The sequence below is a fragment of the Thermobia domestica genome, chromosome 1 (assembly GCF_964235325.1).
Source record: "Thermobia domestica chromosome 1, izTheDome1.hap1.1, whole genome shotgun sequence".
In the NCBI taxonomy this organism is placed as follows: domain Eukaryota; kingdom Metazoa; phylum Arthropoda; class Insecta; order Zygentoma; family Lepismatidae; genus Thermobia; species Thermobia domestica.
In genome coordinates this window covers 60520018-60538246 of record NC_137454.1, presented here as the reverse complement: position 1 = coordinate 60538246, position 18229 = coordinate 60520018, and the positions used below count along the sequence as shown (strand labels likewise).

At 34.9% G+C, this 18229-nt stretch overlaps 1 protein-coding gene across 1 annotated transcript in view; it reads left to right on the top strand.

Annotated features, from left to right (window-relative positions):
* Positions 1-17638, top strand: part of LOC145685217 (ADP-ribosylation factor-like protein 2-binding protein) — a 49887-nt gene extending 32249 nt beyond the window's left edge. Inside the window, exon 6 of the mRNA XM_081757579.1 lies at positions 17408-17638. Within this exon, the coding sequence (XP_081613705.1) occupies positions 17408-17470 (63 nt within the window). The 3' untranslated portion in view covers positions 17471-17638. The remainder of the gene's footprint in view (positions 1-17407) is intronic.
* The last annotated feature ends 591 nt before the right edge of the window (positions 17639-18229 follow it).

Sequence of the window (18229 nt, the reverse complement as noted above, 5' to 3'; positions counted from 1 at the left end):
GCCATTTCAGAAAAAGAGGGGGGGCAACTTCCCTCCTTTGCCCCCCCCCCTAATCGCCGCCCATGGTTTCAGCAAATACTTAGAACATAATCTGTTTCACATCCGTACTACCTTCCCTAAATTGCTGTAGTTGGTTTCCATGAAATGAAATGAAATCAACATCACATGTGTATATATTTTAAGTCAAAAGAAACGGATGATCAATAAAAAATGATCATAAAACAATTATTGGAATGAGAATGTAGGAGGAAACAGACAATTCTGAGAAAATCCAAGGGCACAAGATTGACCAACACAAACTGCATGGCTGGGAAGCGAATCAGGAATCCCTCGCACCAGAGCACTCCATTATTGAGTTATGGTCGGTTTCCCCTAATACAGTTACCATATTAAGTGGCTTTATGACGTTCTAGTGCATAGCGTCCCATCACCCCAAGTAAGTGCGTCAGCAACCTTCTTATTCACAGGATTGTGCCAACAATCAAAGTTGGATTGATATAGGTCTGATGACTATTTAGATTTTTTTATGGGTTCTCTCCCACCGGTCCACTTATCTGAAAATGCATACTACTAGTGCTAATGCCAACATTACCATCCCGATCTCAATTTGGCGAATAAAATTCTATGTAAAATATTTATTGTATTTATTACATGGAAACATCAGAATTTAGAAAAGAAGAAATATACTACGTAAGATTAATATGTCATTTTGTCTCTAGTTTTAGTTATTTAAGGTTCAAACTTTCACACGTATCATTGAAACTTGTAATCAGCTTAGAAAAAAGGCTGTATGAAGAAGCTTTTGTTACAAGTAATCATAATTAATCTAACTAAACCGAGATTGTACAGGGTTATTCAAAAAGAAAGAACAGACTTCAAACATTTATTCCTTCCAAACTACAAAAGATAGAAACATCATTCGAACGTTACTTGATTAAGAAAAGTTTACAATTTATTGTTAATAATTATGGTGTGCATTCAATATGAGCACCGTGTGTTACACGACAAATGTCAAAACGGTGGCTCATTTTTTGCCACACATGAATCAGCTGGTCTCTAGTTATTGAATTCACAGTTTGTATGGCTTCATGTGCAGACGATGTTTTAGAACACTCCATACCGTTGGTTGAGGAATGTTAAGTTCTTTGCTTGCACGTGATGTGGATTTCTTTGGGCTCCTTTCGTAAAGTGTACGAATACGCTCGACATTCTCGTTCGATGTGCGTGGACGTTCCGTGCTTTTCCCTTTGCAGATGCAACCATCTTCTACGAATTTTCGATGCCACTCGTAAATTTGCTTATGATGCGGCGGTTGTTTATTAAATTGACGGCGAAATGCTCGCTGAACTGCAACAATGGACTCAAGTTTTGCCAATTGTAGCACACAAAAAGACTTCTCCTGTGGTGACGCCGCCATTTCACTACAAACAAACAACAAACAACAGCGCCAATGCGGCCGTGATTGGAACTTCTATCCGGGCTGTTTAAATTGTAAACTTATCTTAATCAAGTAACGTTCGAATCATGTTTCTATCTTTTGTAGTTTGGAAGAAATATATGTTTGAAATCTGTTCTTTCTTTTTGAATAACCCTGTATATTCAGTACATGCAATATTAAATATGTGCTGTAGTTCGCGCATGGTAACAGATAATTGACAAAGATAAGTTCCTTTTGTGTGATAATCATTTAATATTGCTGTTTGGAAACTTTTTTTTTTTTTCTTGTGAAGGTGTTGTAAGTTAAAAAAATAATCACCAAACTTTCTGAAAAGCTACTAGGTTGTATATGTATGCAAGTTTATTACTTCTTTTTATTTAATAGATATTAAGATCATACTATGGACAGAAGTAATTAGTATAGTTTGTATATGGTGAACAAGATAGCAGTGCCAATTTTGGCAGGGGACAGTGGCGTGTTCAATGCAGGTACTGATCAAGTGCGTATAGATAAAGGATTGGAAGGTCTCACTCTTGCACTGTATCCAAGTTGTTTAGATGTTATAACTTGTCTGATTTGTTTATTCTTAAGGAGTGTCAGAAACTATATAGTGTCAATCAGTACTTTTTTTTTTCTAAAGTACAGTTTAGGGATACGGTCAGTTTAACCTAATTTAACATTTGCACTTATAAACAACATGCAAAGGACACATAACCAATTTCAAAAACGTTGCTATACAGTGCTAGAAATATGTGAGTACTACAAAGCACAGCGTATCCATATCCGATAATTAGGATTGTGCTAAAATATTTGAAAATTACACGTGATGAATCTTATGTATAAACTTTTCAGTTGTAATTGTGTTTAGCCTTGATTTTGACATAGGATTTCTTTTCTAAATCTGCAAATTCCACAATTCGAATTATGTGGAGTGTGTCTGTCCCAAAGTTTAAGAGTACGCATGCACCCGCATATCTTTAAGAAAGAAAAAAAAATCGACATGATTTGTTTCGGAGTCACTAAGAAGAACGTATTGTGGATAGCAATGTATTCGTGAAAATTACTAATATGAAACCATAGCACAATTGCCGATTCAGTAACTTTCTACTGTGCATTGTGCAGCTTGAATAGAAATCTAATGCTCTTTATTGGATTTCATTAAGTACTATAAAACAGGGGCAACTTGTAAAATGCAGGAATGAAGATAACAATCACAGGGCTCATAGTGGTCTGGTCTCTTGTAAATAGTTGAAAAGTGACCAAAAGCACACAAAAAAGTGACCAAAATCTCATCATGCCCCTTTTTTCCTTTGTCAATTTCTCCATCACCTCTCTCTCTGTTGTTTTGTTTCATCTTTTCTTCTGTACTTCTTGTTTTTGAGCTTCCTCCTTTCTTGGTTTTCTAAATATGCTTTGTAGTTATGGTAAGCAGACTTAGAAGATGTAAGAAGCTTCTGAGTAAGTGGAACCAATTCTGGCCTATTTCATCCCAGACATTATACGTGTTTAACTTAGCATTGAGAGTTCTCAAAGCCATGAGATATTCAAATTCTTCACCAACTCTTAAGAAGAACATACAAGAAGCATAGCACAAGACGAAAATGATGAACCACACAAACACACACAACATTGAGCGGAGCGTTAACTATTACGAGAGAAAACTAAAAGACTATTATGATAGAAGAAAGAATAGACACAGAAGGGTTCTCAACCCCACCTTGAGAGCTTAAGCAACCACCAACCATTCACTGTGCCTTAGAAAGAATAAAAGCTGAAGTGAGAATAAAACTGACAGTTTCACATGTGGCAGCAAGTACTGAAGCTTTCAGAAGAGTAACGAGTAACAAGTTTCTGCCTTTTTCCATTTATCTTTGTTAATATTTTTCTTAGAAAACTGCCAATGCAAAATATAAATCACAGCAAAGTCACTTTACCCCCCAAAAAAGTAACTTTTAGTGACAAATTAAAAAAAAAAAAGTAACTTTTAGTGACCAACTTGAAAAAAAAGTAACTTTTAGTTAAAAAAGTGTCTCGCTATGAGCCCTGCAATCACTAATAGATGAATTTAGAGTCGATAGTTTGAAGAATTGTGCCATATCCTGTAATTACAAATTCAAATGAAGTTAGAGTTAAAATATGTTAGTTGTGGACCTATAGCGTAACGTGGGATCCGAACCAGATGATCTTTCGCCGGGAATCAAACCCGAGTCTCTTGCGAAGAAGACGGATACGCCAACGATATAGCTATGAGGGAGCTCTTAAAATGTGTTCCAAATGTGTGTTTATCGTTTGGCACAAATTATTTTCTCAAGTTTCAGACGGGAGAGAATTCAGACATTTTCACTCGGGGAAGAATAATATATTCTCTTTTACTTTTTAAGGGTTATGGAGTTGGATAGCTTGCCTTTGGAGATTGACTTCAAAATTTGATTAGAATGCATGTTTCGTGTAGGATCATCATCCAAACCTAGCCAGTAAAAGGGTACTCCCTTGTACTTCTTTGAATTTATCTCTTGTTTTGGCACTAAAAAAAGAATTCACTTGCCGCCATTTTTACGTAATATGTGAGTGATTTTGAAACTGAAGGGCATGTATAATCTTTCTGTCCTCTCTCTGGACAGAATAATATTAACACGTTATTCTATAGAGCATCTTTGTAAAGGTTTTTATGACTAACCTGAAAGAATGAAGTTTGGCCAGTTCACACAAGGTGCCTACAGCTTAATCTTACACGATGAACCATGAGAGGTGAAGGACGAATGTACTTCTTTGATTTCTAACTTATTTGCTCATTGAATTCCTCTTTCACAGATTGTTTTGGAGTAAGTCTACTGGTTGATTATGTGACAAATGCCAGTTAGACTATAGAACAGTAAATTTTAAGTTACACGCATGGTTAACCTTTAAACGCCCATTGACGCAACTGCTGCGTCGGGGTTTTAAATCTCAATAGCTCAGCTCCTAAATAAGGTAGGAAGATGATTTTGGTACCAATGTATTCCTGAAGGATGCAGTTTTCCACTACTGTGCATTTTATGTATGTGTGGAGTTGCATTTTATATATATATGGAGTACCACGGTGGGGGGAGGAAGGTAAAGGTCGTGTTTTTTTTTTTAAGCAGGTTTCTTAGGGGCTTTTCTCTCCCCCTCCCCTTTGAGGGTACGCTCATAAAAATTGGTATGTGAAACAATGAAGTAGGCCACTACATGATAATATACTGTATTTATACTTCTTGCTTATATTGGAGGAGCAAAGAACTCCGCTCAGAGCTTATGGAAATCCGGTTTCCCTTAAATTGGCTGGTATTGCAGTATGTTGTGTATTTAGGTCCCTAGATGAAAAGTCTTAATGGGCACGAAGCCCGAAAACCTCACGTTTTTAAGATATCCGTTGATTATTATCGTCACTTAAAGGCATACGCTCCTTCGTAAACTGAAAATAATAATTAGGTTGACATTTTATCTATAAAGTATGAACGAGTCTTACGAGTGTATACTAAGGTTTTTGGGGTCGCTGATTCAAAATCCGAGGTCGGTTAACCTCCATCGCATCAGGTTCAAGGTCATTTGAAAGTCAAATAGAGGGAACTGTTCAAAAATCTGAACAAAAAGTATATAAATGTTTTTGAATGTCCGAATATAAATGTCCGATTATGTCTTTTCTTGACCCGTCAAGGCCATTACAGAATCATTTCAAGGTCAAACTTGAAAACCGTCGGAAAATTTTGAAAAAAAAAAAAAAGTATTATAGGTAGGTTATTAGTGTAACTGAAAGAAAAAACTGTTTAGACCATATAAGTACAGATATAATTTTTAATTAGATGGAAATAGGTTTGAGCCAAGATTGTTACGTTTCAGAATATTTTCAAGATTTAGAGACGCTACTCGGGAATTGCATGAATTTGTTACCTCGTTAAAATCTGTGGTTGCTAAGCTTTTCAACGGCGTATGAATCATAACTCTCTGATAATTAGGGGGATCACCAGAGCCCCCAATATGAGCGTCTGCGATTTTATTAAAATCTCTGGCGGGCGTCTAAAGATTAATGAATATATAATAATGAATTTATACATTTTCACTCGGGGTCTCGGTCATTTTTTCGCTCCACCCGAGTGTATATATTCATAGTCCGAGTGTACGTCCTTCAGTGACTTTGGGAAGAGTCAAGGTGACCAATTTGAGTTCAGTTTATTTGCCATGGAGAGAACCTTACTCTGTGTACAACGCAGAGATAAATTCGTTTGGAAGGTATTCGCAAAAGAATGTGAAGATGTATATCTTTTCGAGTAATAGTACAATTAAAATAATCGGAAAATAATTACCGGAACTTTTGAAATTTTAATTTTTGACTTAACTTGAACACATGTGTGAGGTAGTTCATAACGAACAGGACAATAATAACTGTGATAGATCAATTACGACTTAACTACTTGGTAATAACAGCAGTGTTGTTCGTATATTAGCTACTAAATCGGCCGCCGGCATTTCTATGTTGGTCACCATATAAGTATGTTTTCGTATCTATCTATATATATATATATATTCACAAAACTTAATATACATAATTTGTATGTTATATTGCTATGTTCTTGCACATTATTTTTGGAGTGATAACTTATTTGCATGATAAAAGTGAAAATTAAAATTATTGATTAATTCTGTCGATTATATAGGGTGGGTCATTCATGTTGATGCTCCTTTGTAATTTTTAAACAAATGAATAAAAAACCGATGAAAGTTTGTACCATATAAGTATAGACAGGGGGACACTTTTTGGTGTACTCTGTGCTACCATACCATAACGTTAACAATGTTACCAACCCAACATAAAGATATTTTTTTTTTTCAAATAACACTACATTAGATTACTACATATTTCAAAACTACATATAAAAAGAACATGTAGTACCACACACTGCAATACCAATAGCAATGTTGCACACTAAAGACGCTACCGTATTACAAACATTCAAATTTTGGTGGCCATTACAGCAGTAATAACCGAAACAGACGGGTCAGTGTACATCTTAAGTACTTTAGTGGCTAATACTATTATCATGGAATAATGTATTTTGAATGAATAGGAATATAGTTACAAGAGACTAAAAATTTGACTTTTTTCGAAGGCATCAATTTCGAACACTGCTTAGATAATGAACTTTTAGAGGATTCTACAACTGTAATTACGCAGATGAGACGGATAGAGTAATGTACACTCATGTCCAAAATGATTGTCGCATATCTATAACTATCTTCTGGTAAAAATGTAATTTGATAATGATTTTGCAGCGTACTTTTAATACTGATACTATGTGTATAATCGAGATCTGTATATTTGTGGTAAATTTAATAGGAACAGAGTTATAAATATGAAAATTATAATGAGTAAAATAAAATGTTGCTCAATGGACAATAAAGTTTATTTTAGTTTGATTGTTCTTATTTGCTGCTCTTTTGACATGAAATTTCCCACATACATATCTTTACCGATTATACACATACTATCATTATAAGAAATACCAAGCGAATTCATTATCAAATTATATTAATAGAACAACATATTTATAGACATGCGACAATAATTTTGGACATGAGTACATTTGTGTCCAAAGTACTACCATGAGCAAAATAAATGACGCGTCTCTTTATTTTGAAGTTTTTTGAAAATATCTCCGTTTTCTTTATATGTTCGAAATTTCGGAAGGTTTCCCCAGCAGGACAGGTTAATAACAAACCCGTTTTTAATATTTGTGTTAGATATTAGCTTAAAATAAAGAAATTAGAAGCAAAAAACATTAAATCGACAGAAATCTCGAGAATTACCAACTCTGCTAAAGTGGGAAATTTTCAAGAACACGAGGGAATTCTGCATTTCAACACGAAGCAGCGACATCTATGTCATTGAGAGAAATGTGGATTAAATCTACAAACTAAACTTTTAACGAATATTTCTAGTATGTCTTATTATATGCATTATCTGCAAACTCCAAATATATGAATATATGCTAAGTATTAACATAAAGATAGAGCAAATAGTGGAAATTATCTATGGAAAAGGACGAATTGGTAGGACGATCGTAATGAAATATCGTCTTTACCGGAACAGGCTCAGTTTACGTAAAAAAACAAATAGCTCAGTTAGTTAAAGCAATGAGTCTGTATGCTGAAGGTAGCGGGTTCGATCCCATGGAAGTGCCGTTGTCATTTTTATCTCTACACTACGGTTATTTTATTTATTTTTTTATGTGGGAAAGAATTAAATTGTAACGTATGTGTAAAACTCATGACGATACCAAAAAAAGAAAAAATGCCGTTGTCGCACTTGCATTAGCGTCCCTAATTTTGTTTGCAAACAGTTTCGTAATTATTTCCCCTGTGCTCACTGCTCACCATATGCTCGCTGGCGCATAACGAATGTTTCCCAGTAAATGTTAATTCTAATTTGGAGAATTTTATAAAGTTTCACAATATTTCTCACTAGATACTCTTCTATCTACTTGTTTGGATATTTTGATAACAGATGTCCCTATTAAATGTTTAATTTTCCCTAGATGTTTAATTACGGAAAAGTTTTACAATGTATTTGTATTGAATTGAAATTGTTTTGAATTTACTACATAAGGTAAGTAGACCGAAGGAGGAGAACTCAAGTAATTGATATTCTACGTAAAAGCAACCTATTGTAGAATGATGATGCTTCTTACCTTCAGCACATAATCTTTACGTTAGAGAGTCAGACAGAGAAAAATCCTGGTTTTTCCTCCTCTATGACCACCCATCTTAAACCTCTACATATCATTGTTCGTCTCACAAAATTTCGGTGCTCCAAAACCATTCAAATAATAATAATAATAATAATAATAATAATAATAATAATAATAATAATAATAATAATAATAATAATAATCCTGAATATGCCATCCTTACATAATGTAAGGATATCTTAGTTTCCTAGTTTAAATCTTAAATATCTTAGTTTAAAATGCTTTCTTTAGTACTTATTTGAGCAACCATGTAGGAGGGGGTACGACTTTTTATTTTGCCCCTCTCATTTCAGTACCCTTCCAACAGAAAGTAATTTTTGATAAGCAGGACAGACAAAATGAATAAGAAATATATTTACAGCATCCTCTCCCCTTTCATGATTGGAATATCACGTAATATTTTTTATTCTACGAAAGATGGCCCTGTGCGGTTAGGGGTAGGTAACTAAAAAAATACCTAATATATAGCGCCCCTTGATTGTAATATTACCGCTTCTTTATTTGTACGAGGGAGCCCCTACACAATCAAGGGTGACAAAAAGAATAGGAAGAGTGTCTATTGATTCCAGTGGTGGATCCAGCACGAACTCCTGGGGGAGGGGAGGTGAAGTGAAACATTCTTTTGATGATGTGAAGCTGTCACAAATTACCACTTAACTAAACTAAACAATAGTGGGGGGAACCGGAACCCAGTCAGTTTAAATTGATGTAAAAGTTTAATTTTTGGCTTCATATTAAAAGTTGTGGTTTCAAATGAGAATTTCAGTCCAAGTGGTCAATCATCAAATCTCGTGGGGCTCTTCAGTGTAGGCTAATACGGCCCCCTTATGAGAAAAGGCAAAATTATTAACATGTTTATAACTTTCGAATTTTTCGTCTATTTTAAAGAAATATTTTGCTTCGTATTAAAGTGTTGGTTCCAAATGACAAATTCAGTCCGAGTGGACAATGATCAAATCTCCGGGGGGGGGGGGGCTCTTCAGTATAGGGGGCTACGGCTCCCTTATAAGAAAAGGCAAAAATATGAAAATGCTTATAACTTCCGAATTTTCCGTCTATTTTAAAGAAATTATTGGCTTCATATTAAAGCCTTGGCTTCAAATGACAATTTCAGTCCGTGTGGACAATGATCAAATCTCGGAGGGCTCTTCGGTGTAGGGGTTTCGGCTTCTTTATGGGACAAGATTCACGTAGTTGATATTGCAAAATTGTTTTGTATATATAAGTGGAAACTTGCACCATTTGGTTAATTTTACCTCTTATGTTTTGCAGATTCATATTCCAAGCAATAGTTACTTCGCAGAGCTAAAAGAAGGCACTTACTAGTTTCATTAAAATGAAATGTCTTTTATGAGAAGTTCTCATGGAGCCGACGAACGAATAGGCACCCAAACGTTGGTTAAGTCGAACGGTTGAAACCCGTTGAGCTCGCTACAATTATTATTGTTAATAATAATAATAATAATAATAATAATAATAATAATAATAATAATAATAATAATAATAATAATAGAGCATTCACCTTTGGTGCATGGGGTCCGTGGCTCGATTCCACTTCGCGCCAAGTGAAATTTGAGGTGGACAAATACCGTGTGCATGGGTATGTGTTTTCTTGAGATTTTCCATTTTCCTCCCACTTTCTTCATTTCACCATTTCATTCATCATCATTCTCCCTTAGCGTAGGTGCATAATCGACCAACGTTAAACTAGATATTGCAATTTCAATAATAATAATAATAAAAATTAATTCAACTGAAAGGACTGTAATTTATGTGGACAGCAATTATCATAAATATGCAACCATTATAAAAACAATGCTTTGAGTAGAAAGATAATCCTTTCCAAGTGTTAACGAATGCGCACGAGATAAGACATGTCTCGAGAAAGAGACAAGACGCGCTTTGTGACATCCAAGATAATACGAGGCAAATGTTTTGGACACGAGATAGCTTGTAAAATGTCTCGTCTTGTCTGGAATGTCTCGAAAACAAAAGTCTAAGTTTTAATATTATCTTTCAAGATCTATTCTCTCAGAAGTAGTTCTCTGCCTTAAAATTAATAACGACATTTGTGATTTAAAAAAAGATAAACAATGCCTAAAGTTAATAGTTAACTTTTCGAAAAGAAGCTTCATTAAGGGTGAACCTGAAAGATGTCCACAAACTTCGGGAGGTGATTCGTGACATCAAAAGGAGACAAATGGTCCTCTTGCAGTTTTCGAATTCAGCTTCTTTGTCGAGATACAGGGTTGCCAACTGGTCGTGTTTGAGAAACTCACTGAGAATAAATTCAAGTCCAAGAATAAACTACTACTCATATATTTTTCAGGTCAATTGACTTATACCATGTTGTAAGGTCAAATATTTATTTATGAAGTGTGTACAAAATTCGCCAGGGTCTTTTCTGAGAAAATCGTCGAGAAAAAGTCACCTCCAAGAATAAACTACCCCTTGTAAATTTTTCTAAGAGAAATATCTGGTACTGCAATATAGGGTTGTTAATTAAATATTGATTAATGAAAAATAAACAAAATTGTTAAAACCATTTTTGAGAAAATAGCGTTTTTCGATTTTCGGCTGTTTGTAAACCACACTTATTTTAGGTGGTAGGAAAAAATGGAAAAGCTCCTGTAAGAATACTAAGTAAACCCTAAGTTTAAAATTTGGTGTAGATAAGTTGAACGGTATGGCCTCTAGGCGAGTGCATATAAAAGTGTGCCGAACGGACGGACCGGAAGGACGGGTGTCGAAAAGTCACATTTTCGGTATGTAGACGCCATGAAACATGTAAATCCGTTGAAATCTGAATTTGATATTATTTTCACAATCACTATATTTTCTTCTCTCTTTTGTCGCTCGAAAAAGAAAATCCTAAGTTTACCACAAAAAGCTAGGGAGTTTCTCAAAAAATATTCAATTACAGGGCCACCGCACTAAACTTTTTCAATTCAATTTCTTAACTGTGTTAGGCCGCAGTTGTTATTGAAGTGTGTATTTGGATAATACGAATAAAATTATCGTATTATTCAAATACATCGAATGTCAGATTATCGAATAAAAAACTTCGATTGAAGAAAATCCACACTACAAAACTAACTCACACTTTGAGCACATTTTCATTAGACATATAATAGACCAATTAATGCAATCATTGTTTATGAAATATGAAAAAAATCAAATGAGTCACTTTGGGAAAGTCGTTCAAAAAGAACACGTCAGGAATAACCTATCTCTTGTGAATTGTTTCGAACAATGAGTTAAGATATACTTTTGGTTATTAATGAAATATTTGTTTGCGAAATTTGAACAAAATCGCCTGTCGTTCGAGAAAATTGTCGGGGAAATAACCTTGACCCCAAAAATAAACTATCCGTTGTAATTGTTTTTCATAGAAATGACTTATACTAAAATATAGGGTTATTAATGAAATACTTATTTATGAATTATCAATAAAATTGTCCGAGTAATTTTTGAGAAAATCGTGAGGGAAAAATAACTCCCCGAATAAACTATCTCTTGAGGATTTTTTCAGGGTAAGCGAGTTATTCCATATTACTAGGTTTTTAATGAAATGTTTATTTCTGAGTACGAACAAAATTGCTTGACTCATTTTTGAGAAAACCGTGGAGGAAAAACACCCCCAAGAGTAAACTACCCCTCGCATATTTTTTCAGGACAAACGAGTTTTGCCATATTGTTCGGTTATTAACGAAATATTTATTTTTGAAATATGAATAAACTCTTTTGAGTCGTTTTTGAGAAAATCGCCCAGACAATACTCCACCAAGAATAAACTACCCCTCGCATTTTTTTAGGACAAACGAGTTATGCCATATTGATAAGTTATTAATGAAATCTTTATTTATGAAATATGAACGAAAACATTTGAGTCCATTTTGAGAAAATCACTGAGAAAAAGCTCACCCCCTTAGTATAAACTACCCCTTGTAGATTTTTCTCAGATAAATGCCTTATACCACAAAATAGGGTTGCTAATTAAATATTGATTTATAAAAAAAGAAAGAAAACAAGATCGTTAGAGCCAGTTATGAGAAAATATCTTTTTTCTATTTTCATCGTACAGGAAACTACCCTTGTTTTGGGAGTAGGAGGGAAATAAAAAAACTATAGGAAATACTATGAAAATCTTAAACTAAAATTTGGTGCAGATAAGTTGAACGGTATGGCCTCTAGGCGAGTGCACAGAAAAGTGTAGCGAACAGACGGACGAACAGATAGACATGTATCGAAAAATAACTTTTTCGGTGTTAGGGGCTATAATACGTATAAATTCGTTGAAATCTCAAATTTGATTTTTTTTTTCGAACACCATACTTTCTTCTCTCATTTGTCACTTCAAAGTAAAAGGAACTCAGAACTACAGATAAAAGACACCTACTTTTACACATAGACATTATTTATTGATTTAAAACTGTTTTAGTTTGTGTCATTTCACTTCCAATTGAAAGGTTTTACAATGATTAACGGCATACCAATGACGAGACGGAAGTTTTCAGGAAGTAAATGCATTCAGAAGTCTAGATTGCATTACAGCTATCAGCCTGTTTTTATTTCTGCAATTGTTAACAGCTGTAATTTCGTCCAAACGCTACATGAAATAATTTTTGGTTGACGTCATTGTGTTACTATTTTAGTATTGTTCTCTTCAGACTTGGTTGAAGTTTTGTCTTAACGGTTATACATTTTTTTCTTATTTCATCGTTACACATAAGAATAAAATGTTGTGGTGACTGGATAGATTCGAACCTACGAACATTGAGTTTTTATTCTTCAAACAATTTACCAATGGACCAAGCTTTGTCCTCACGTTAACGTACGGTTACAGGGTTTATTACGATTTAAATAAAATGGCTGGCTGTTAGAGTTTCCTGCCCAAATATTTCGATAAAAAATTTTCATTGCTTCGTACATTGTTTAGATACACATTTTAGGAGAGTGAATTTTGGTGTATATAATAATTTCATGCCAGATAAAAGCTGGATAAGTTTTAATAACATGTTTCATATGTAGTTCTCAATAATAGACTTGTTGTTCGGGATGACGTTCCAAGGTTTAGCATTGACTAGCAGTTTTTGCTATTAATATCCCTTCTAGCAATATTGGCAGTAGACAAAAGTTAGCCCGTGTTAAAGCTTTTTGCTCCTAATTTAGTTATTTTACTTTATTATTTAACGAATATATTGAAAATTGTCAGAGACACGTATGCAGTAATTTATTTCGGGAGGGGTCCGACTTCAATATTAGGATAAATTGTAATAAAATTTTAAAAGATAATCCCCAAAATTAGGCTAAATTTACAGAAAAGTTGGGGTTTCAGAGGGGGTCCGGACCCCCTACACCCACCCCTAAATGCGTTCTTGTTTGTCAGTAACATTTCCTCATTTTGAAACCCTCAAAAACTTCGGATAGACTATATAAAGGAAAACGAGTTATTTTCGATGAAATATCACTTCAAGGAGACGCGTCAGTTTTATTGCACAGTGTGGTATCCCACGTTCACAATGGCAAGAGTTTCTTTCCTCTGATTCTCTGTCATTGTGCTCTATCGAAAGGTTAGGTTTGTAACATATTACTCCTACGAACAAGCATGAGTGGCAGATAGGAATACTGAACACAACTCCAGAGAAATGCATGCTGGAACTTACGTTTATAGCTACGCTTTGGTGATTTGCCCTCAAGGTCAATCGAGTGGTAATTCAGTTCCGTCTCTGTTCTTAAGCCATGTTCGTATTACTTCGAACAGTTTTGATAATGAAAAGCATGCCTCTTAATATAACAGACTTCTTTCGCGTAAGAAATCCAAACTCAGTTGGTCAGAGCAACTAGTCTGTAAGAATTAGGTTGTTAGTTAGTTAGGAGCCCAGTACGAGTAAGGGTTTTTATTACTATTGTTTTTATCTTTTTTATGTGAGGAAAAATCAAATTGTGACATCGCGATATCAAATGTATTTGATTAGGTAGCTTTGTCTTACCTAAACTTTAAACATCAGTAACCGTCGAAATTATTTCACTAACCGATCACTTACTGAACATTTCAAACACGTCAAACCAGTGGCATAACATGAAGGTTAACCTCTCCTCCGCAGTCCTTAGTTATGCGTCCGTACTTTCAAGGGCGGACTAAGGGCCGGGCGACTGCCCGGGGTGCCAGAGAAAGAGGGGCACCAAAACGAGCCTCAAAAAGTAAATTTTACAATGTGCTTTCTACTGACGTTTTTGGTTTATATTCTTGTAAAGTAGTGGCAATTATATGATCTTTTTACATTTCACTATGGAAGAAGAGAGTTTCATAGTACTAAGGGGGCTGTATCGAAAAATTGAGAGATGGCATGTAGAATAAAGAGTGCCGGGAATTAAGTATTGTTTGCTTGAGTTTAGCGTTCCACGGTTATGCCTTAATGGGCAAGGGAGATGTGGATACTAATTATAGTGGAATCCGAACCACTTTTATCGTTCAACAGTAATCCACCGGGAATTGGACCCGGTACCACAGAGGGCAGGCGTGCTAGCCACTAGACCAGAGGGGCTGGAGTTGGTATTGTTTATAGCGGACCATATTCTTTGTGAAGTTTTCCTAGGTAATGGTTTTCTTTTTGAAAATGGGTTTAAAACAGGGGCGTCATTTAGGGAGGGCAGGGAGGGGCATTTGCCCCCCCTGAGTTTGAGATGTATATAGATTTTATCATTAGAATAGTAGTAAATCAGTGAAAAACGCGAAATTTTACTTATATCAAGAGGTCTTGCCCCCCCCCCCCCCCAAAGCAAAATCTGAAATGACGCTCCTGGTTTAAACTATTAAAAACACTATGATAAAATGTAAAATATAGGCTACTACTAGGGGAAGGGCGCCAAAAGGTCACTTTGCCCGTGTGAAAATTTGGCCTGCTCCGCCCCGGCGTACTTTCTGTATATTTTTTGGCCTTGCAGCTTGTGCGGTCCCCACGCCACATTGTTGCGGGGGCGCTATTTACGCCTACCTTTCGAACGTAATTCAATAACTGTTTAAGAAATTCTACCATCAGCGTGGAAACGGGAATATATTTTTCTAATAGTCCCATAGAACTTTCACTCAGAACGCCAGATGCAATTTTTCAGAGTGGGCTCTGGCTCATATTCAGGAATAATAATAATAATAATAATAATAATAATAATAATAATAATAAATATGAATGTCTTTGGAGAGCCGAAATTATGTGACACGAATCATTATAGATAGAGCTTTAAGATGAGTGGTCATAGGGGAGGAAAAACAGGATTTTTCTCTCTCTGACTCTCTAACGTTAAGATTATGTGCTGAAGGTAAGAAGCATCATCATTCTACAATAGGTTGCTTTTACGTAGAATATCTATTACTTGAGCTCTCCTCCTTCGGGCAACTTTGCTTAAGTAGTAAATTCAAAACAATTTCAATTTAAGACAAATATTTATAGAGAAAATTAAACATTTAATAGGGAAATCTGTTATCAAAATATCCAAACTTTTTTTTTTTTTTTTTTTTTTTGGTATCGTCATGAGTTTTACACATATGTTACATTTTGATTCTTTCCCAAATAAAAAATAAATAAATAACCTTAGTGATAAAAATGACAACAGTACTTCCACGGGATTCGAACCGTCTACCTTCGGTATACAAACTCGTTGCTTTATCTAACTGAGCTATTTGCTTTCTTACGTAAGCTGAACCTGTTCTACAGTAAAGACGATTTTTCATTACGATTGGGCTAACAATTCGTCTTTTTCCATAGGTAATTTACACTATTTGCACTATCTATACGTTAATACTTAGCATAGATTCATATATTTGGAGTTCGCTGATAATGCATATAATAAGACATACTAGAAATATTTCGTTAAAATTTTCGTTTGTAGATCTAATCCACGCTTCTCTCAATGACATAGATGTCGCTGCTTCGTGTTGAACTGCAGAATTCCCTCGCGTTCTTGAAAATTTCCCACTTTAGCAGAGTTGGTAATTCTCGAGATTTCTGTCGATTTAATGTTTTTTGCTTCTAATTTCTTTATTTTAAGCTAATATCTAACACAAATATTAAAAACGGGTTTGTTATTAACCTGTCCTGCTGGGGAAACCTTCCGAAATTTCGAACATATAAAGAAAACGGAGATATTTTCAAAAAACTTCAAAATAAAGAGACGCGTCATTTATTTTGCTCATAGTAGTACATTTGTGTCTACTACTACTACTGTCATCATATTACGTATTTCGAACAAGTTGAAACATAGTTATAAGAAATTAATATTTGACTTCAAATAATTTTATTTCGGAAAAGTGCTTAGATAATTATCATATTCACATCGAATTACGTACATAATTTCCAATAGACATAAAGATCATAATGACGTTTACAAACCGTTCGCAATGTGGAAAAATAGTAAAATTTGATACATTATTTAAAGATGGCATATTTGTGAGGACATTTTAAAACAACTTTTTATATACTTTGCTTTTATAGTATTACAATATTACGTTTTGGTAGGGATAATTACAAGAAGTTATTGGAATTACATAATTTTAATTAGTGTTGCAAACTCTAATAGTTTTTACCATATCCTCATAACAGTTTAAGATATCAAATTGCTTTAAATGTCATCGCAATCTTCGCATTTATTGAAAACCATCTATCCATTTAGATGAGGTAAGTACTTGTCTTAGCAGTTTTTCGAAATAAAGGCTTTTAGAAAAAGTCAAATTTTCACACCTTTGTAACTGTTCTTATTTATTTGAAATCCATCATATCACGATAATAATGTTAGACACTAAATTACTTTGGGTGTCCATTTCTCTGTCCACCTCACTTCAGTTATTACTGCAGCAGAAGTCATCAAAATTTGGATGTTTTGTAATATTGTAGCGTCCTTAGTGTGCTACACTGAATAATAAATGTAATGTAGTAAGTTTTTATTTAACATGTAGATTTGAAACGTGTAATAATGTCACGTATTACCATTGAAAAAATACAACTTTATGTTGAGTTGGCAACATTGTTAACTTTGTGATATCAAAGAGTGTACCAAAGAATGTCCCTCTTCTAATATTTGAATATTACAAAAAATCAGCGTTTTGTGTACATTCGTTTAAAAGTTACAAGGGCGTATCAAGATAAATGGTCCACACACTATATGTGATTCGTAGCAATATATATCTATCTATATATATTTTTTTCAGTTCAAAGAAGGAGCTGTTGAAGATCTTGGCACAGGAATACGAGTGACATCAGGGATTTCGTAATATGAAGAGCATTTGTGACTATTTATGACACAAGTGATACTTACTGGAAACTGACTTCGGGTCTGTTACAGTGATGTCTTCGAGTGAATTTCAGTTTTGATGGCAAAGATTTCATTGCATATCAGTTGTTTTAATTTTTTGTGATATATTAAATTATTTTCTTTTGTACATTCTGAGTTTTACTCTTTAATATAAATACACTGACCGGCCAGAATATTATGAGCATATGATATTAACTAACGTTTCACAGCTTCCATGCCAAAATGCACTGTTGCTGTCCTGTGAGCCAAAGGTGAACATATAGATTCCCTAATATATCTATATGTTCACCATTGGCTCGCAGGACAGCAACAGTGTATTTTGGCATGGAAGCTGTGAAGCGTTGGTAGGTAGCTGGAGGGCCTGGCATGGCACACCACATCTGCAGACACAGCCCTTAATTGTTCTAAATTCCATGGAGGATGCCGATGAGCTCGGATCTATCGTTCAATGACATCCCAAAGATCTTCAGTTCGGTTGGGTTAAGATCGGGTGAGCGAAGGGGCAATTCACATTCACCACTGTGATCCTCGAAACCACTGCAGCACAACTGTGGTATCGTGACAAGGAACATTGACCTGCTGAAAGGTGTAGTTTCCAGCTGGAAATATGCCCGACATGAATGGACGTACGTGTTCAGCAATGACCTGCCAATAGCTAATAACTTGCTGAGAAATGTGCAACCAGCCAAGCTGGAATTCGGAACACCAGCTGTACACA